General features: G+C 44.9%; 1 protein-coding gene and 1 long non-coding RNA gene across 4 annotated transcripts in view; one reads left to right on the forward strand and one right to left on the reverse strand.

Moving 5' to 3' along the window:
* TSPYL5 (TSPY like 5) overlaps positions 1-17,974 on the reverse strand; it is a 95,326-nt gene extending 77,352 nt beyond the window's left edge. The window contains exons 1-2 of one of the 3 annotated variants that reach the window (XM_059042477.2): positions 15,733-17,974; positions 13,510-14,376 (exon numbers count right to left, since the gene is read on the reverse strand). In XM_059042477.2, coding sequence (XP_058898460.1) covers positions 16,607-17,854 — 1,248 coding nt within the window. In that variant the 5' untranslated portion in view covers positions 17,855-17,974 and the 3' untranslated portion in view covers positions 13,510-14,376; positions 15,733-16,606. Of the gene's footprint in view, positions 1-13,509; positions 14,377-15,654 lie in introns of those variants that run through there. The other 2 variants (XM_059042476.2, XM_067017084.1) reach the window with 2 other exon arrangements.
* The window catches only part of LOC131743660 (uncharacterized), a 68,248-nt gene continuing 65,284 nt past the window's right edge, over positions 17,955-20,918 (forward strand). The window contains exons 1-2 of the long non-coding RNA XR_010837374.1: positions 17,955-18,347; positions 19,026-19,174. This is a non-coding gene — a long non-coding RNA (uncharacterized lncRNA). The remainder of the gene's footprint in view (positions 18,348-19,025; positions 19,175-20,918) is intronic.

The following is a 20,918-nucleotide window of genomic DNA, read 5'->3' on the forward strand; positions in this document are numbered from 1 at the left end:
TGAGTGAGCCAGAGCCCCCTAATTAGCCGCTCCTTTAACCCCGTCCTGTCTGGGTGGGGAACAGACACCAGAGGACAACCTACATGCAGAGATGGGGCCAGATCCAAAGCTGAACCTGAGGAGCTGTGCGAACAAAGAAGAGAAAGGGAGATCTCTCCCAGCAGCCTCAGGAGCAGTTGATTAAACCTCCACAATCAACTTGATGTACCCTGCATCTGTGGAATATGTGAAGAGACACAAATCATCCCAAAATTGAGGCGGTGGACTTTGGGAGCAACTGTAGCCTTCAGGTGTGTGGTATGCGACTGACTAGTTTCTGATTTTTATGTTTATCTTAGTATAGTTTTTAGCACTTGTTATCACTGGTGGTTTGTTTATTGGTTTGGTTGCTCTCTTCTTTATTACTTTTTAAATTTTTTTATTTTCATAATACTTTTTAATTTTAATAACATTTTATTTTATTTTACTGTATTTTTTCTTTTTTTGGTCCCTTTTCTTCTGAGCCATGTGTCTGACAGTGTCTTGGTGCTCTGGCTGGGTTTCAGTTCTGAGCCTCTGAGGTGAGACAGCTGAGTTCAGGACATTAGACCACCAGAGACCTCCCAGCTCCATGTAATATCAATCAGCGAGCGCTCTCCCAGAGATCTCCATCTCAACACTAAGACCCAGCTCCATTCAATGACCATCAAGATCCAATGCTGGACACGCTTTGCCAAACAACTAGCAAGACAGGAACACAAACCCACCCATTAGCAGAGAGGCTGACTAAAATCATAATAAGTTCACAGAGACCCCAAAACACACCACCAGACACAGCCCTGCCCACCAGAAAGAGAATATCCAGCCTCATCCACCAGAACACAGGAACCAGACCCTCCACCAGGAAGCCTACACAAGCCACTGAACCAACCTTAACCACTGGGGGCACAGACCCCAAAAAACGAGAATGACGAACCTGCAGCCTGCAAAAAGGAGACCCCAAACATAGTAAGTTAAGAAAAATGAGAAGACAAAGAAATACACAGCAGATGAAGGAGCAAAGTAAAATCCCACCAGACCAAACAAATGAAGAGGAAACAGGCAGTCTATCTGAAAAAGAATTCTGAGTAATAATACTAAAGATGATCCAAAATCTTGGAAATAGAATGGAGAAAATACAAGAAACATTTAACGAGGACCTAGAAGAACTAAAGAGCAAACAGACAATGACGAACAACACAATAATTGAGATTAAAAATTCTCTGGAAGGAATCAATAGCAGAATAACTGAGGCAGAAGAATGGATAAGTGACTTGGAAGATAAAATACTGGAAATAACTACTGAAGAGCAGACTAAAGAAAAAAGAATGAAAATAATTGAGGACAGTCTCAGAGACCTCTCAGACAACATGAAATGCACCAACATTCAAGTTATAGGGGTCCCAGAAGAAGAAGAGAAAAAGAAAGGGACTGAGAAAATATTTGAAGAGATTATAGTTGAAAATTTCCCTAATACAGGAAAGGAAAGAATCAGTCAAGTCCAGGAAGTGCCAAGAGTCCCATACAGGATAAATCCAAGGAGAAACACGCCAAGACACATATTACTCAAACTATTAAAAATTAAATACACAGAAAAAATATTAAAAGCAGAAAGGGAAAAACAACAAATAACATACAAAGGAATCCCCATAAGGTTAACAGCTGATCTTTCAGCAGAAACACTGCAAGCCAAAAGGCAGTGGCAGGACATATTTAAAGTAATGAAAGGAAAAAACCTACAACAAAGATGACTCTACCCAGCAAGGATCTCATTCAGATTCAACATAGAAACTAAAACCTTTAGAGACAGGCAAAAGCTAAGAGAATTCAGCACCACCAAACCAGCTTTACAACAAATGCTAAAGGAACTTCTCTAGGCAGGAAATGCAAGAGAAGGAAAGTACCTACAAAAACAAACCCAAAATAATTAAGAAAACGTTAATAGGAACATACATATCGATAATTACCTTAAATGTAAATGGATCATGCTCCAACCAAAAGACACAGATTGGCTGAATGGATACATAAACAAGACCCATATATATGCCGTCTACAAGAGACCCACTTCAGGGACACATACAGACTGAAAGTGAGGGAATGGAAAAAGATACTCCATGCAAATGGAAATCAAAAGAAAGCTGAAGTAGCAGTTCTCATATCAGAAAAAATAGACCCTAAAATAAAGACTATCACAAGAGACAAAGAAGGACACTACATAATGATCAAGAGATCAATCCAAGAGGAAGATATAACAATTGTAAATATTTATGCACCCAACAGAGGAGCACCTCAATACATAAGGCAAATGCTAACAGCCATAAAATGGGAAATTGACAGTAACACAATCATAGTAGGGGATTTTAACATCCCACTTTCACCAATGGACAGATCATCCAAAATGAAAATAAATAAGGAAACACAAGCTTTAAATGACACATTAAACAAGATGGACTTCATTGATATTTAGACAACATTCCACACCAAAACAACAGAATACACTTTCTTCTCAAGTCCTCACGGAACATTCCCTAGGAGAGATCATATCTTGGGTCATAAATCAAGCCTTGGTAAATTTAAGAAAATTGAAATCGTATCAAGTATCTTTTCCGACCACAATGCTATGAGACTAGATATCAATTACAGGAAACAAAACTGTAAGAAATACAAATGCATGGAGGCTAAATAACCAAGAGATCACTGAAGAATTCAAAGAGGAAATCAAAAAATACCCAGAAACAAAGGACAATGAAAACATGATGACCCCAAACCTATGGGATGCAGCAAAAGCAGTTCTAAGAGGGAAGTTTATAGCAGTACAATCCTACCTCAAGAAACAAGAAACATTTCAGATAAACAATCTAACCTTACACCTGAAGCAATTAGAGAAAGAAGAACAAAAAAACCCCCCAAAGTTAGCAGAAGGCAAGAAATCATAAAGATCAGATCAGAAATAAATGAAAAATAAATGAAGGAAACAATAGCAAAGATCAATAAAACTAAAAGCTGGTCCTTTGAGAAGATAAACAAAATTGATAAACCATTAGTCACACTCATCAAGAAAAAAAGGGAAAAGACTCAAATCAACAGAATTAGAAATGAAAAAGAAGTAACAGTAGACACTGCAGAAATACAAAGAATCGTGAGAGATTACTACAAGCAACTATAAGCCAATAAAATGGACAACCTGGAAGAAATGGACAAATTCTTAGAAAAGCACAATAAGTGGTGCTGGGAAAATTGGACAGCTACATGTAAAAAAATGAAATTAGAACACTCCGTAACACCATACACAAAAATAAACTCAAAATGGGTTAAAGACCTAAATGTAAGGCCAGACACTATAAAACTCTTAGAGGAAAACAGGCAGAACACTCTATGGCATAAATCACAGCAAGATCCATTTTGACCCACCTCCTAGAGAAATGGAAATAAAAACAAAAATAAACAAATGGTACCTAATGAAACTTAAAAGCTTTTGCACAGCAAAGGAAACCATAAACAAGATGAAAATGGGAGAAAATATTTGCAAATGAAGCAACTGACAAAGGATTAATGTCCAAAATTTACAAGCAGCTCATGAAGCTCAATATCAGAAAAACAAACCACCCAATCCAAAAATGGGCAGAAGACCTAAATAGACATTTCTCCAAAGAAGATATACAGATTGCCAACAAACACATGAAAGGATGCTCAACATCACTAATCATTAGAGAACTGCAAATCAAAACTACAATGAGTTATCAACTCACACCGGTCAGAATGGCCATCATCAAAAAATCTACAAACAATAAATACTGGAGAGGGTGTGGAGAAAAGGGAACCCTCTTGCACTGTTGGTGGGAATGTAAATCGATACAGTCACTATGGAGAACAGTATGGAGGTTCCTTAAAAAACTAAAAATAGAACTACCATATGACCCAGCAATCCCACTACTGGGCATATACCCTGAGAAAACCATAATTCAGAAAGAGTCATGTACCACAATGTTCATTGCAGCTCCATTTACAATAGCCAGGACATGGAAGTAACCTAAGTGTCCATCGACAGATGAATGGATAAAGAAGATGTGGCACATATATACAATGGAATATTACTCAGCCATAAAAAGAAAAGAAATTGAGTTATTTGTAGTGAGGTGGATGGATCTGGAGTCTGTCATACAGAGTGAAGTAAGTCAGAAAGAGAAAAACAAATACTGTATGCTAATACATGTATATGGAATCTAAAAAAAAAAAACGCATGGTTCTGAAGAACCTATGGGCAGGACAGGAAGAAAGATGCAGACATAGAGAATGGACTTGAGGACATGGGGAGGGGAAAGGGTAAGCTGGGACAAAGTGATAGTGTGGCATTGACATATATACCTTACCAAATGTAAAATAGATAGTGGGAAGCAGTCGCATAGCACAGGGAGACTAGCTTGGTGCTTTGTGACCACCTAGAGGGGTGGGATAGGGAGGGTGGGTGGAGATGCAAGAGGGAGGGGATATGGGGATATATGTATACGTATAGATGATTCACTTTATTATACAACAGAAACTATCACAACATTGTGAAGCAACTATACTCCAATAAAGAGGTTAAAAATAAAATAAAATAAAGGGCTTCCCTGGTGGCGCACTGGTTGCGAGTCCGCCTGCCGACGCAGGGGACACAGGTTCGTGCCCCGGTCCGGGAAGATCCCACATGCCGAGGAGCAGATAGGCCCGTGAGCCATGGTCGCCGAGCCTGTGCGTCCGGAGCCTGTGGTCCGCTACGGGAGAGGCCACAACAGTGAGAGGCCCGCGTACCACACACACACAAAAACCAAAATAAAATAAAAATAAAGTGCTTCCATCCAGTAATGAGTAAAACAAAGAAATCACAAAATACTTTGAAGAACAATATGCTGAATTGCCCTCTGACCCAGAGACCATTTGATCCTATGTTGGCTTTTGCTAAATATTTGTTTCATGCTTTTATTTAACTGTTCACTGATACTTAACTCCTCCCTCGTTTAGATTATAAAGCATGTTGCAGGTCTATATCCTACAGTTCTTTCAACACACCAGGGTGCCTAGCTCATGCCTGAGATCAGAGAGGGTACTAAACAAGCATGCTGTCCAAATCTATGAATAAATAGTGAATGTCCTCAGTCCTCTCAATTATTCCATTCTGGCTATGCCAATCACAGAGCCTGATGAGCCCTTGGCTTCAGTATCACGTGGCAAATGCACAACCAACAGCCATGCTCCCTTCTTCCCTGCAGGCTGTGTGCCTAGCCCCTGGGAACTAATCCTGGTTGGTCTAAGCCAGTCATGGCAGTAACATTCCTCTTGCCTAGGAATTGATCTAAGAGGGGATATACGTGTATATGAGACTTATGTCTGGCCAATGAGATCAATGAGGTGTTAAAGGAAAGTGCACTAGAGATTTCAGGATAGATTTTCCTCCCCTGTAAAAGAGAGAGACGGTTCTACAGGAGAAGCCCCTGTTTGCCCCCTTGGCTACTTTTCTATTTTAGACACTGTCTTTGAGAATATGATGTTTGGAACGGAAGCAGCCATCTTGAGACCATGAGACAAGTTTGAAGACAAAAAGTCCTTGCTGAGTCTATGCCAAGGATGTTAGGAGGATGGAAAGAGTCTGGGGACTTGATAAAATAACTGAGCAGCTAAGCCAAGCGTGGGTTCACTTGCCTCCACATTCCTTATTATAAAAACAGAAACTGCCCTTACTCTTGGACCCCTTTGGTCAGAATTGCTGTTACTTGCACCTGAAAGCATTCTATCTGATTCATATTACTCTCTCGAAAATTAGAAGTAATTACGTCTCCTCTCTTCTTCCAGGAAGGGCCGTATGATATAATGGAGAGAACCTCTGTTTTGGAGCCAAAGACACTCTCATCAGTCAGAATTCCAGCTGAGTAACCTTGAGCAAGTTTTTTAACTTTCAGAGTTTCAGTGGCATCATTAACTGTTAAATGTAGACGGCAATGCAGATTTCATAAGGTTACTATTATTGAAAGTAAAAAATAACTTGCACATAAGTTACTCAGTCTGGCACGCAGTAAGTAGGTGCTCAATAAATGCTAGCTGCCTTGTTTCCTTTCCCTCCATGTGATCCCTGTGTGGAGTAGGAGATTCAGTGAATTTTTTGTACATAGGGAAGCCCACCCCTATGGAAATGTCAAGAAGGAACGATTTCTCACTGTCTTTCTCATCTGAAGACAAGAGAAGAGATAGGGACGGCTGTCTGCATGGGAGAGAGGCTGCAGCTCAAAGAACAGCTTATGACAAGCAGGCCGATCTCTGCTGCCTGCACACAAACAAATCCCCAAATTTCGTAGCTGCAACACCCTTTTGTTGAGTCTGGCGCCTTCTGCCACTCAGCTTCCCTGTAAAACATCTGCTCGAGGCCTCAAGAGAGGCCCCCTCTTCTGAGCTGCTTCAGGCCAGGAGAGTCTGTTTCCCAAACTGCCCACAGCTGGGAGCCTCTGAAGCGTGGACTCCACTGCTCGGTTGGCAGTGATCCTGAGTGAGCGTGCGTGCCTGGCAGCCTCGGGGTGCCATGGGCCTGCAGAAAAGCAGCAGGCAGTCTGCAGGCCGTGTTCCAAAGCTGACTTTGGACACACACGTGGACACATCCAGGACACATGCCCTCCCTGGACACACACCCAGATATGGCCCCCCCACACACGTGCACACAAACACACACACACTTCCCAACCCTGGTGAGCAGGCACAGTGACAGCCACCCTCTGGAGAGCTGGAAGCCCATCTGGGACCACACACCCTCTTCCCTTCCTCCTGAAGTCGGGAGACAATGTTAGTCTAACTCACCAGCTCACCTGCAAACCCCAGCCTGAGAGGCAGGGCAGAATAGTGGTTAAGGGGCTCTACCCCCAGCTCTAGGAATTACAACTTACACGGTGTTGAACCAGTGATCCAAACTTTCTTGGGCTCCTTTATCTCATCTGGAAAATGCAGATAATAATAGAATTGTGATGATGTGTTTAAATGTTCTAGCACTGTGTTTGGCGTGTGGTATGTGCTCAGCAAAGTAGACTTAAGTCCCCAAGCATACTTAAAAAGGGACAGCTCCTCCCACCACAGGACCACTCCAAGGTACAGCCCATCCAGCCTGCCACCTTAACAGGCCAGAGCTCACAAGACGAACACGTCCACCAGCCCACACTACTTGTTAAACACCTCCTATGCGTGTGCACTTGGAATTCAACAGTGAGCAAAGATCCTTGAAAGCTTACAGTCCAAAGGAAGAAACAAACTCAAAGACAAGATCATAGCCTTGAGTTGTGACAAGTACTGTGAGGGAAGAGAAGGAATACAGTGAACAGTGTCAGTGCGGCTGGAAGCACCATTTTATCAGGAAGTCGGATAAGACCTCCTGCTGAGAGCATGACACGTGACCATGGAGGCACTCAGTGTCCCTCCAATGTTGGTTGGATGAGTAAATGCCCCCTACCCCAGAGGTGGCTCTGATAGGAAGATGAGTTTTCAGGGCAGAAGATGAAGAGCTCTCATGATGACACACTCGGGCCCTACAACCTCACTTCCTGAGGGACAGTCAGCCCGGTCTCACTTCTCTCTCCCCACTAAGTGCTCTGAATGTTCTCATAAGGTATCTGGTGCCATAGCACTAGGCGATGCAGCACCGGGCTTTGATGATCATATGTGTCCTAGAATCTTAGAATTTAGGCTACCTAACACTGAAGTTCAAGGCACCTCTCCCAGAGATCCGCTCCTTGGATTCCATTCTGCAGGCCACTCTCTTGTCCAGCTTCTTTTCAGTGACATAATTCTTTTAGAGACTGACTTTGTTCTAACCCAATTTTTTGAAGTCATTTGAATTCAAGGGACCTCTTAGGAGATCTCAGACTATTATACACATGCATGTATAAAGACAGAGAAAGATCCCAGGAAAGTCATTACCAGAATAACATCGGCTTGGCTTTTTCTTTTCTATTATAGACTTGTGTGCTGTGGAATATTACTAAAGCAGAGCATACCTAGTACATTTCCAACATTCTTCACTTGCCTTCCAGCTCGCTTCCATTTTCCTACTTTATTTCCAGTATGCTGTGAGAGTAATTTAGTGCACTTTTTGCCTGAGGCTTTGTGCAGGTAATAGCTTCCTTCACCCACTATCCTTTAATCCATTTGTATTAGGTTCATGCTTCTCCTTCACTTGAAATTATTCCCAGTCTCTGCTCCTGGGCACTTCCAACCTCTCTGTAATTTGTCACCAATGCCTTCATGAATTATTAAGGACCATTCATTTGCTCACTTGTTCAGTACTTCACGAGCACCTACTATGTGTAAGCCCTTGAGCTATGGGAATGCAAAAATGATTAAGACACACTGTTAATTACTATTCTGTGGTCTCAAGGATCTCATAGTCTCTGGTGGGAGCAGACAGGGAAACAGACAAGAACAAGTCACTCCATTAGGTACTATGAATCAAAGTATGAACAAAATATTGTGGAAATAAAGAGAAGGGAGGGACTAATTCAGCCTTGAAAGATTAAAAACTACAGCCCAGACAAAAATATCTGAGCCGTACCTAAGCACCCGAGAGGGTGCACGAGGGTGTTCCCCCTAGCAAATGGTGTGTACAAACGTGCGGGGCGTGAAGCAGCACCGTGCTGTCCACAGAACCCACAGTGGTTCACGCTGGCTGGTGTGCAGCACACGGGGCAATGGGAGAAAATCAGGGACAAAGATGAGAGGAGTGTGCTGAAAGTGAGTTTGGAGCAAAATGCGGGTCAATTACGGAGCCAAATGAAAGATGACTGTAAGTGACTGTAAGACATTAAATAAATAAAATTCCACAAGTCCACAGTGACAGCAAAGAGAAAATAAAGAAAAACATGTCCTTATTTGAAAGCATTAGAGGTGATTATTATATGCCAACTTCTGAGATCAAACTGACAGCATGATAGCAGGACAACCTGTCATGTACCTTCTGAAGCGACGCCTTATTAAGTACACACCTCATTTACGCAGTATTCTTGCCAAAGGTGTTTCATCCAAATCCTCAGTTTTCAAGAAGTACAGAAGACAGAGAAAAAAGTTAAATTACACCCAGGAAGACGCAATCAGACAAATCCAGAATGTGGAACAGCCTATAAGACAACTGGCCTAACTTGTTTAGAAGTTCAGTGTCATGGGGGAAAAAAACTGAGTGGATTACTCTTGTTTTAAAAAGAATGAAAAACAGCAAAATGCAATGCCTGAACATTATTAGATCTTGCTTTTAAAACTAATACTGTAAGATAATCTTGGGAGCAATGGAAGATTCTAAATACAGACTGGATAGTAGACGTTATTCGGGAAGTGTAACTTTCTGCAGTCTGATCGTGGTTTTGTGATTGTGTAGGAGCGTATCCTTATTTTTTTGAGATACATGCTCAAAAGGGGTGAAACATCAAACTATTTTCAAGTGGTTCAGCAAAATATAAACATACAGACACGTGAATAAACAAATATGGCAAAAAGTTAAAAATTACTAACTTAAATGGTAGGCATATAGGTGATCACTGTACTTTTCTATCAACTTTTATGTGAATTTTCATGATAAAGAAGTTCGAAAGAAAAAACATGTAGGGTCAGATAACGAAGGGCCAGTCATGAGCTTCTTAGGATTTTGGACCTTATTCCTGAAGGCTTTGAACAGGTGATTGACAGGATCAAATTTACACCTTAGAAAGATTATTGGCTTAATGCATTCACTCCACTAGCATTTACTGACCACATACACCAAGCGTTGAGCGAACCCTGAGCTAGGTGCTGTGGGAGACAGGAGCACCAAAAAGGCATTGCTGGCCAGAAAAGCATTTACCATAAACAGAGGTGAGACACAAAACACGGAGTGCGGGTAGAGCTTCCTCGTCAGAAGAGGTGACAGGGAGAGGCTGGGGAAAGCGCCGACGCACGGGCCTCCAGCTACTCAGTGGTGTTCCAGGTCACCAGCACAGCCACACCACCCCAAAAAGGATGAACCTACAAGTGACTGAGATCTCCCAGCAATTCTAGACTTCTGATCTCTTATTGCTTGAGGGCAGAACCCCACTCCCATGAGAGATGCTGAAAAGTGCTAGATTTCCTTGAAGCAGAGTGTGGGAGTGTGACCCATTTCTGGCCCCAGGGACCTGACTCAGGTCCCCTGAAATCCACCAGGGACTACCAGCCGAGATTTTCTTCCCTGATAAAGACAGAGGGGACGCCCTCCGCCTCCTTCCTGCCTTTAAGCGCAGCTGGATGAGGATGCAGTGCTTGGAGCTAAGGAACCGTGAGGGGAAACCCCAAAGAAGAGAAGCAGAGAGGGGGACCCAGAGCCCTAATATCCCTGTGCTACTGAAGCAAGCCTGCAACTTCCTATCACCCGACTTCTTGTTACGGGAGAACTTCTTGTCATCTTTTTCTCAAATCACTCATATTTAAGTATTGATACTTACAGCCCCGAACCTCACTCAGCCTCCATCTGCAGCCATGTGTGTCTATAACCAATCCTGCCCCTGGGACGGAGCAGTTAAAGGAAGCCTCGGCCACAGTCTAGGTCACCCAGGCCGTCAGGTCACCGCCCCTAGTTGAGCTCCAACAGCAGCTGCAGTGTGGGATGGTCAGGAAGGTTCACATTCACATGTCAACTCCGATTGACTGGCAGTGCCTAATGTGCTTTACCGGGGGTTCTGATGCACCGTGTGAAGGGTGAAATACAGGTTCTGTGCAAAGAAGTGCCTAGATTCCTGTGCCAGATACCTGCCCTGGCCTCAGTTTATCATCGCATGTATGGAAGGAGTTTGGAAGCAGAAGACCTGAGTCTGAGCCCTTGGCTCTATTGCTTACTGGCTTTGTGATTTTGGTCAAGTCATCACTTAACCTCCTCGAGCCATCTTACGGGATAATTGTTATCACTGAGATCATGAAAGTGAATGTGCTTTGTAAACCATGAAGTGCCACGTGTGGGAGTTATTTCGTCTTATATTTGTCAAACCTCAACTGAGGACCAGGTTGATAGGAGGTAGGGAGAGGAGGAAGGAATTCAAAGTTCCAGCCTTGGACACCTCGCCAGAGGGTGCTGATCCGGGGTAAAGCTGCAGGACTAACACAAGGTCAGAGTTTCAGGTGAAGGTGAATTAGCAGAAGTGAGTTGTGAGCCAAAATGGTGAAATATAGTTGGAGAAGATGCCAAAAGCAGAAGTGAAGATGCTATAAGGACAAAGAGACAGAAACCACAGACTGGAGATAGTATCCCTGTTTTTCTTTTTCTTTTTTTTTACTGCTTCGGCACCGGAGGGATATGTCCCCACCCAGCAGTTAACGGTGGCTCCCCAAGGCTGAGGACCTCAAGGGGTAAGAGGGTAGAAGGAGTTTCCAAAATCTTCAGAGGGGCAAAGGGGGGTAAAGTCCCCTCCCTAGGTGAAGCCACCCCAGGGCAGCGTGCCTCCTTCCCTTGTAGCAAATCAATGCAGGAAGACCAGAAAGGGAAGCCCAAAGTGTAAGGAGAGACAGTCAGAAGTTGATAGACTTTCGGTAAGCTACAGGTAGCAAGACCATTTATTTTTCTCTCCCCGCTCCCCTATGGCATAGCACAAACTCACTACATTCCGAAAAAGCCCAGCAAGTAACAAGTTAAGAAATCAGAAGGCCTTTTGCGATTAAGCTAGGTGAGAAAGGGGTAAGGGACTCTTACCAAGAATTACTCCAAGAAGCCCTTACTCTCCAGGTTATCAAAAGTCTAAATTGCCTTGTGAAGTCTGACCTAGAGGCCAGAGAATAATCCCCCATATGGATCTAAAACACTCGCCAGCCCCATGCAGGAAAAGGGCAAAAAAAAAAAGATTGCTGACAATTCCAAGCAAAAGCTGAGAGGAAGCTGAAACCCAGAAGGGGAGCAGAGTTCAAAGCTGTATTTGTCCATCACTTTATCTCTAATGTCTACAACAGAGATGGTGAATGAATGGGCCCCTGGGGCGGTGAGGAGCCCCAGATCGGATGGGCTCTGCAAAGTAGTAAAGGGAGGGGTGTGAAAGGGGCTTGGGAAGTGGAGGCTCCACACCTGTGAAGAAGCAAGTGTGTGAGAGGAACTGGGCAGAGCCCCTCCAGTTTGTAGCCCCAGAGGACTCTGCACGGGTCTCAAGAGGACGCTTATGCCTAAGGACAGGCTGCCCTCCATACCCTTTTGCACTCCACCTATCACTAATAGTGAGGCTCTGGGTGTTTAATTTTTTAGTTGAAAACATTCAAAATTGGGAGATTCTACAGATTCTGATTCCCCCCATTCCTTTCTGAAGATGGAGCGACACTAGGCCTGCAGGCCCCCACGTAAACGATCGGGCACTGCAGAACAGCTGCCCCGATTTACACTCAACACCCACCTCTTCCCACGGCTCCCAGACACACACACAGGTAAGGCCGTGGAAACAGAGAAGCCAAGCACCTACAAGCCCAGGAGAGAGGGCTTCAGAAGAAACTAACCCTGCTGACACCTTGATCTCAGACTTCTAGCCTCCAGAGCCGGAAATACATTTCTGTTAAGTCATCCAGTCTGTGGTATTTTGTTATGGAAGCCCTCACGAATTAATACATACATCCTTATGAAACAAATATGGGCCACTTCACAAATTTAATTACCAGCCTAGCACTAAGGCATCTGAAAATACACTGTTTTAAATTCATTCTTTCATTCAACTTTTGAGCACCTACTGTGCCCTGAACACTGAACATTTGATTCAAGCCCAATATTTTATAAACCAATTTTATTTTCTTGTCATTTAACAACCCACTTCTGATTTTTTCCAGCCATTTTCTGCTGGGCAGCCTTATGTGGCATTTGGTTGTCTGCTGCTGATTCTCCTGTTATGAACAGTATCAGAAATCCTAGTTCTGAACTCTGGCTAGACATCAGAATCATCTGGGGTGTTTTTAAAATAACTACACCTGGATCAATCCCTTCCTCGATTCTGATTTAGTTGGTATTTGTGAGGCGCTCTGCCAGTACGTGTATATTTCTTTAAGCTTCCCAGATAATTCTGATATGCAACCAAGACTGAGCGTTGTTATTCTAGTTTGAAAGGTCCTTGAAGGTCATCTCCTTTGTTACTCAAAGTACAGTTCGCAAACTGCCAGTACTGGAAGTTTGTTAGAATTGCAGAATCTCAGGTTCCACCCTGGACTACTGCATCAAAATTCATATTTTAACAGGATTCCCCACAAAATTCAGAGGTAGTCTAAAATTTGAGAAGCACTGGATTTCCATTAGAATTACCTGGAAAGCTTGTTAAAAACAAGACTGCTTGGCTTCTTCCCAGAACCACAGAATCGCAATCTCTGGTACAGGCTTGGGAATCAGAATTTTATATATTGTTCTGTAGCTAGTCACACACAGGCCTGAGGCTTAGGAATCACTCACGTATGCCATAGTACACATCCCCTCAACTACCCAGCCTCTGCTTAACTTCCCAATTCTTTTTTAAATATTAAAAAAATATAACAGAGATACAGGCTTTTATTTTTTCCATCATGCATGCAAGCTTACAACTATTTATACTGTTTCAGAACAAAGAAATAATTGCATTATTAACAGGGTGTCAATTACCAAGTAAGACAACCAGTTACTGATTACTTTGGGGAGGTTATTATCACAGAACACAGCAACAATTTCCAAATTATACTTTCAAGCCCAGAGTTATATTATGAGACCAGGACAAGCTGATAATTCTAATAGTCATGCAAGTCTCCATCTTACACAGGAAAAAAGACTGATGTTCTGGTGAAAGATCTCAAGTAAGCACCTTATCAAACACTGATAAGTCTTTATCAACAAACAGTCTCTCTTTCCTTTTGTGGATGCAGGGAAAAGGCAGCATCCCCTTCATCTCTTTGTGAGACTTCTTGTTAATTCCGAAGACTTTCCTTCTAAGGCCCACCTCTGGAACTTCGTTAACACGAAAAGCAAAAATCAGACCTGGTGTGATAATGACAGTGCACCCCACCACTATCACCACCAACAGAGAGTCCCAATCTCCCAAAGCAGTCCTGGTTGAACTGGCAGAGGATCTTGGACTTCTGATAAACAATACAGGCAGGGAGAGGGAGACACAGATGAAACCAGGCTGATCATAATTGATAACTGATGTAGCTAGGTGATGGGCACACGGGGTCCACAGGCCATCTTCCCCACTTCTGTGCATGTCTGAAAATGTCCATAATAAAGAAGAAAAAGTGCAAAAAAAAAGAAGCAGACCTGTACAGCTCTATTTTCCCATTAAGCAAAAAATGAGGAAAGTGGTTAGATTTACTTAAAGACAAAATAAGCAGCATAAACATTAATCTTCCACATACACAAGGCCACACCTAGAACAAAAGAGAAAGCATCCAAAGTAACATTACTCTGTTTTTGTTTGTTTCTATGATTTATAAAATCCACTAATGATGAGAGAGAGACTGGACAAAGCTTTGGGCATACCCTCACCTAGGCATCGCATTTGCCCAGAGCCCTTTAATTCTCCAGTCCCCACCCTGGGGAAGGTCCCTCCCCATCCGCTCCAACACCGAGAGTCAGGTGTGTTCTCCCTGACGCTCCTCAAACCATTTCTATCTGCTCTTCCAGGCCCGCTCCACACCAGACTCATTCCCACTCTGTGTTTTTGCCCCGACTCCCCTGCCCCAAACACCCTCTTGACAGCTCTGAGTCAAGACCTCCCTAGCCCTTGGGGAACTCAGAACAAGGTCTTCCACAAGGAAAGGGAAGTTAGTGGGTGGAGGGCAAGTGTAGTCACAGCCCTACTTTCCCACCCTCAGGGATAAGAGGGAAAGAGGGCGCAGGTAAGCCGGGGCAGGGAGGGCCCACATCAGCTTTTATACCCACAGGAAATGAGCCTTGGAGATTCAGAACAGGTTGTGTGCACCCCCATCCCCATGCCCCAGGAGAGAGCCTTGGGAGCCCCCATACTGGAAACTAAAGCCTACTTCTACAGATATTTGAGGGTAGAAGCCAAGACAGCAAAGGACTGCTAAGGGTGGGAAAGCTGGGGAATGAGGTTCCAGAGGGAGAGAGGCTACCACAGAGGAGGAAACAGCAGGAGGCAACTGAGTCTTAAGGGACAGAGGAAAAGGTCGGAACAGGAGTAACCCTGCTGCCTGGGGGATTATCATTCTAGCAGATGCAGAGCCATGAAAAGAATTTTCAACATCAGAATTATAGCGTGAACCCAGGAGTCGGGAGCAGGGTCTAAACCCAGACCCACTTGGCCTTCTGGCTTCCTCTACCCTCTTCTAGCCCAGTGTGTGCGTGTGTATAGCAAGTCCCCAGCTATCTCGCTACCTCTATGTAGAAAACCCTGGTTTTAAAACTGTTTTGTTTTCTCTTTCTGAGATGTGGTACTACTGAAACAAAAAAAAAAAAAAAAAAAAAAAAAAGGAAGGAAGGGAGGGAAGAGTGGGAGAGACAGGACAGGGAGAGGGGGAAAGGAGGAAGAGAGGGAGGGAAGGAAGAGTGAGGAAGGAGGCATGGAGGAGTGAGATGAAGTAGCCACAGGCCCACAGATCAGAAATACCTCTTCCCCAGCAATCCCACTATAGCACTCTGGTCACGTGTGAGGAAGGGATGAGGGGAGTTGATAATCAAGATACCTAGATTATAGGTGAGTCCAGTCCCCACCCTCAGCTGGAGTAACAGCTTGATGACCGTGAGCACATGTCCATACATACCAGCCCGCACATCAGTCTGGCAGCCAGGAGGGTTCCTGGAAGGCTGGGGAGGGTAGGTGTGTGTCTCATGCACCGGCAGGGGGCCTGGGTCCACAAGCAGTTCTTGAGGTCCTTGTTGACCAGGAAGCCAATTGGGGCCGATAGCAACCTGGACAAAACTCAGTGGCCAAATAGTGACAGGGTATGGTGCAGACCCTGACGAAGGTTCACCAGGAGAAAGGCCCAGAGGCAGGAAGAGACGCATGATGGTACAGAGCACACGGCATACTGCTTCTCACCCTTAACCTCATCTGTGTCCAGGAGGGCAGCATGGGCCCCTGGCCAAAGCCAGAGATCTTGTAGATGGCACCTTGGCTGGTGACCCCAGAGCCACAGAACAATCAGTTTTGGCTGATGGCCAATACCATGTGCACAAGCTTCATTTTGCAGTGGCAACAGAAAAGCTTGCCATAGATGGCATGCGTGGTCACATGAACCAGCCCAGCAAGGCATGGGCCCTGAAGTAGCAGAGCTTAAGGATGCACTGGTCCTCTTTTTGGGTGACTCATGAGTGTCCACGTTAAAGACAGGTGGGAAAGGCCAGAGCCAAGAACAGGGTCCAGGCAATGTAGATAAAGGCAGCAAACATCTGAATCATGTGTGTTTAACATATAAACAGTAGGGGTGAGATCACGTAACATGTGACACTAACGTAAAAAAGCAAGAATGCCATGGGGAGGCAAAAGAACATGATCATAAACACCATGTTCTTGTAACTGAAGTCCAAAGGGAATACAGGGCACAGAGGTCAACATGAAGAGAAGGCAGACAGCCAAACACATGTGGTCAGCCAGGCACAGGTCCAGCAGGAGGTAGTAGGGAGACTTGTGCACAATCAATTGGACTTGTTTACCCCAGGCTCTGGGGTCTCCACTGGCTGCCTTGCTGGACATGGCCTGCCCTCCTTTCCTTTCTCTGCTCGGGCCCCTTCACTCATAAGGTAGTACTGCAGGGGATTGGGCCACAACTCCTCGTTGATTATCTCCACAATCTTGTCAGACTCAATGGAGCTGTGGTTTGAAAACCACCCAAAGAAGCTCCGGGTGTTGTCTGGGTTCCCCTGGCTTAGGGACTGAAGATCGTGCCCTGGGAGCCACTGGATTGGAGTAGAACGAGACACCACCTGACCGGAAGGACCACACCCATATTCCTTGATGAGCACCTTATTTTGGAAATACGGGTTGCGCCCAAAGTAGAACTTGATCTTGTAGCCCAATCTGGCGAGACCAAGCTCTTCCACCTCCAAGCTATTCAAGTAGCTGAGTACCTCTTTATCTTGGTTGTTCAGAAAGGATGAGAGCTGGGGGTGGTTCTGAAAAGCCTGCCCCCAGAAGCCCGGGATATTCTGGATGAGGAGATTCCTGCGCTCCAAGTGGTGCAGTCGCAACTGCCCAAACTTGCGGGAGAGCCGCAGGTAGGCCCTGTCTGCCTGGGCGTTCATGGTCTCCAGCTTCAGCTGGACGTTCTCCAGTGTATCCATGCTGCCATCTGTTGCCGGAGGCCCTGACCCTGCATCCTTCTCCACCTTCTTTTCCTCTACCACTGAAACGGAAGCAGACTCCCCAGTGGTCCCTTTCTTCGGTTTCCCAACAGCTACGGCCGGAGACCCCCTCCCCACTGCGCTACAGGTAACTGGGGCCTTCTTCCCAGCAGGGCAGCGCCGACTTCCAACGCGGGGGACATTTTTCGGCCTTCCCACGGTCCCCACGGTTCCCACGAAGACGGTGTCTGCCACCAGGCGCTCCGAGAGGTTTGTGGCCTTCCCCGGGCCGGGCGTGGGTGCGGCCTGCCCACGATCCCCCGCAGCCCGGGCCCGGAGCGCGAGGCCACAGTCCAGGGGGAGCCGGCAGGCTCCCTCTTCCCCGGGCCGGCGGGGCAGCACGGGCGCAGCGGTTTCCAGGCCACCCCAACGCGCGCCAGCATGCACCTGTGCCGCCTTGATCTCCTCCCCGAGCCTCTGGCACCGTGTTGGGTCCGGGTCGCGTGGGGCGTCGTCAGGAGTAGCGCGGACTCGGCCTTTGGCGCGGCCTTTGCCACGGCTTTTGGCGCGAGAGGACTTTCTACCCCTACTTCGGCCGCTCATAATGGTAGCTGACTCAACTTCAAAGGCACGCTCCGGCCCTGCGGCCCGTGGCGCTAGCTCGCACTCCCTACTGAGAGGGCCTCTCCATGGCAACCGCCGACGTCACGACGTCACGACTGTACCGTAGCGCGAGGACTGGATGCGCCCGGTGATTGGCTCCACTGCCGCAGCTGCGCACCAGCCGACCCTCACAGACGCCCCCACCCCCATCTCACGCCAACTAGCTTTCACTGTTAGAGAGGGTCGTGCTTTCGTTTAGTTTCTTCCCGTTGGTCTCAGTTGTGTCCTCGGGGTCCTCTTATACAGGACACCCTCAAGACAGCCATCATGTCAGTTCCCCTATCATAGACTTTCTAAGCTAAATATCTAAAGTTCCTTCAATTATCTTCTGTGACATCTATCATGATGAAACTGCTCCTGGTCTCTGTATCTCATCTTTGAAAGCCTTTGCTGAGGGATTTGCCCGGGTACCTTAACTCCAGGGACTTTAAAGGTAGGTACTGTAATGCCAGGCCACAAAGCGATGTGATACGTGGTGGGATGTTAGTAGTAACTACTTAAAAAAAAAAATAGCAACTACTATTTTATGAGTATCATTATGTGTCAGGCACTTTACTGTGTGCTTTATATGCATTTTCTCAATATGTGAAGGAGGTATTGTTATCATTCTCATTTTCCAGATGAGAAAACTGTGGCTCAGAGATGCCGAGGAACATTCCAGAGATAACGCAATAAGGCATGGAAGCACAATTCTAACCCAATTCTGACTCATAACTTTTATTTGATATTCACAAGTGTCTAATCCTTCCAGACCTGCTCAGCTGTAAATTACTGCATTAGTGCTTAAGAAGGCCAGCCTTGCCTGTTAAACCAGCATCAGCCGAGCACCTCTTCATCCTGGGACCGTGACCAGCGTCCTCTAGCTGCCTCAGGCCTAATTTACAGAGCTGGGCTATCAATCAAGGTATAGGGCCAGGAGTGAAGGATACAAGTCAGAATTCCTATAACTGGAGTAAGATGGGAATGTGGTCAGAGAATTATTTAATTATCATTGAAGGAGTGGAGCAGGTTAAAGTTCAGAAGCAGACCCTCCATAGTGGCAGTGTAGGGGCCCTAGAAACTTCGTAGAGACTGCAAAGAAACAGCCAGATAACCTATTTCGTGTTCACAGGAGAGGCCTGGACCATGCTTTACTAGCCAGGTGAGAGGACCATGAAATAGTGAAGCCAGTGACGAGGTTATGACCAGTATGAAAGTTTTCGGGTTGTCTCTTTAAGTTCAAAGGGAACAAGAAGGCCCTTGCAACCAGCTAATGGAGAGGTAAGCCCCAGCATCTCTGGGTTCTCAATACCTCTTTACTTTCATTACTCTCGTGTGGTTGTGGACCGGCAGTCTGGCATCACCTGGAAGCTTGTTAAAAATGCAGAATTTCAGGCCCTACCCCGGACCAGCTAAATCAGAATTTGACTTTTAACAAGATCTCAGTTGGTTTGTATCCACATTAAAATTGAAGTATAGGAGACAAGGAAAAAGAGGAATTGTTTGATACAGTTGGACCTTACTTTAAACCAGCCTGATACAAACAACTCTGCTAACTTTCCCAAAGGCTCTACAATAGCTTGCAAGGCTCTCCGTGATCTGCCAAGTTCCCTCCCTGCCACTACCCCAGCTTACCTCTCTGACCTCATCCTCTTGTTTCTCCCACCCCCTTTCAACTACACTTGCCTACTTAGTGTTCTTCAGAATTCTAGGTAGGCTTCTGCCTCAGGGTCTTTGCACTGGCTCTTCCTTCTGCCTTAAATGCTCTTCCCCCAGATATGCTTTACCACCTTGGCTGGCTCCCTTCACACTTTGCTCAAATGTAACCTCAATGACCATCCTATTTAAAATTGCCACCCAGCTCCATCCTTCTAACTCTGCACTAACTTCTTTTATTCCTTAGCACTTGTCACCTTCTAACATGCTACCAGTTATTTATTATGTTTATTATTTAACTGTCGCTCCTCGCTAGAATGTCAGCTCCATGAGGGCAGGGATCTTTGTTTTGTTCACTTGTGACTACAACAGTGTCTGATACATGAAAAGCACTCAATAAGTGAAAGAACCAATCAAAGGAGAATTTTTTAAATGAGCTTATAAATTGATTGTCTGAAATCAGAATACCCCTCTTTTCCCCACAGAAGCAATTTTATAGACGAAGGTTGTATACTCAAATCAATGCATGGAAACCTATTAAACTCATAATTTAGCTTAAAAAGCATCTTTTGATATGGGCACCATTCAGGGACAATCTTAGGTAAAAAATCTAGAGTGACACATTTAAAAATTAAGTTAGGGGAATTCATATTTGACTTAAAAGGGATTAAGCCAAGGGTTACCTTAAACTCTTTTTGAGGGCCCTTTCATAATCACTTCTTCCCAAGGCCTTCCATGATAACTCCAGACCACAGTAAGCAGCCCTGCCTTTGATCTTACAGAGAAGTTGTTAACTGAAATATATTCATTTAGCAATCAGACATGCAGTTTTTGTGCCAGTCCTTGTACAGAATTACCTCTTAAACCAGATAACCACAGTGGAATTCTCTGTAATATCAGAGGGAAAAAAATTAGCTGAAGCAGCCACTATCCCTCTGTAAACTGCAGAAATTGATAGATTGGCCCACTTCTCAGAGCACTAACAGTTGGACCAAACTCTGTTGTCAAGAGCCTTAATCCAGCATCAGTATCTGCGTCATGTAATGCTCACCCATGACTAAACCACTACAGGATTAACGTAGGCTGGCCGCTACAAACAATGTTTATTGTACATCTGCTTGAGCCTGTTTTCATCATGTCAAAGAGATAAGCATCAGGTAAAGGGAAACAAATGTGAGACTAACGCCTTATATAAAGATACTCCTCTTCTCCTTGAGGAGCTGGCCTGTGCTACTGAACTGAACTGTTGGTTTTCTTCCAAGGTATTGATATTTAATTTATATGGGACTATATCTTGGGTTCCCAGTTAGATAGTAAACTGTATAAGGGTAGAGACTGTGTCTCTTTCTTTTATCCCTCAAAGTACCTA

This window comes from Kogia breviceps, chromosome 17 (assembly GCF_026419965.1).
Source record: "Kogia breviceps isolate mKogBre1 chromosome 17, mKogBre1 haplotype 1, whole genome shotgun sequence".
Classification (NCBI taxonomy): Eukaryota; Metazoa; Chordata; class Mammalia; order Artiodactyla; family Physeteridae; genus Kogia; species Kogia breviceps.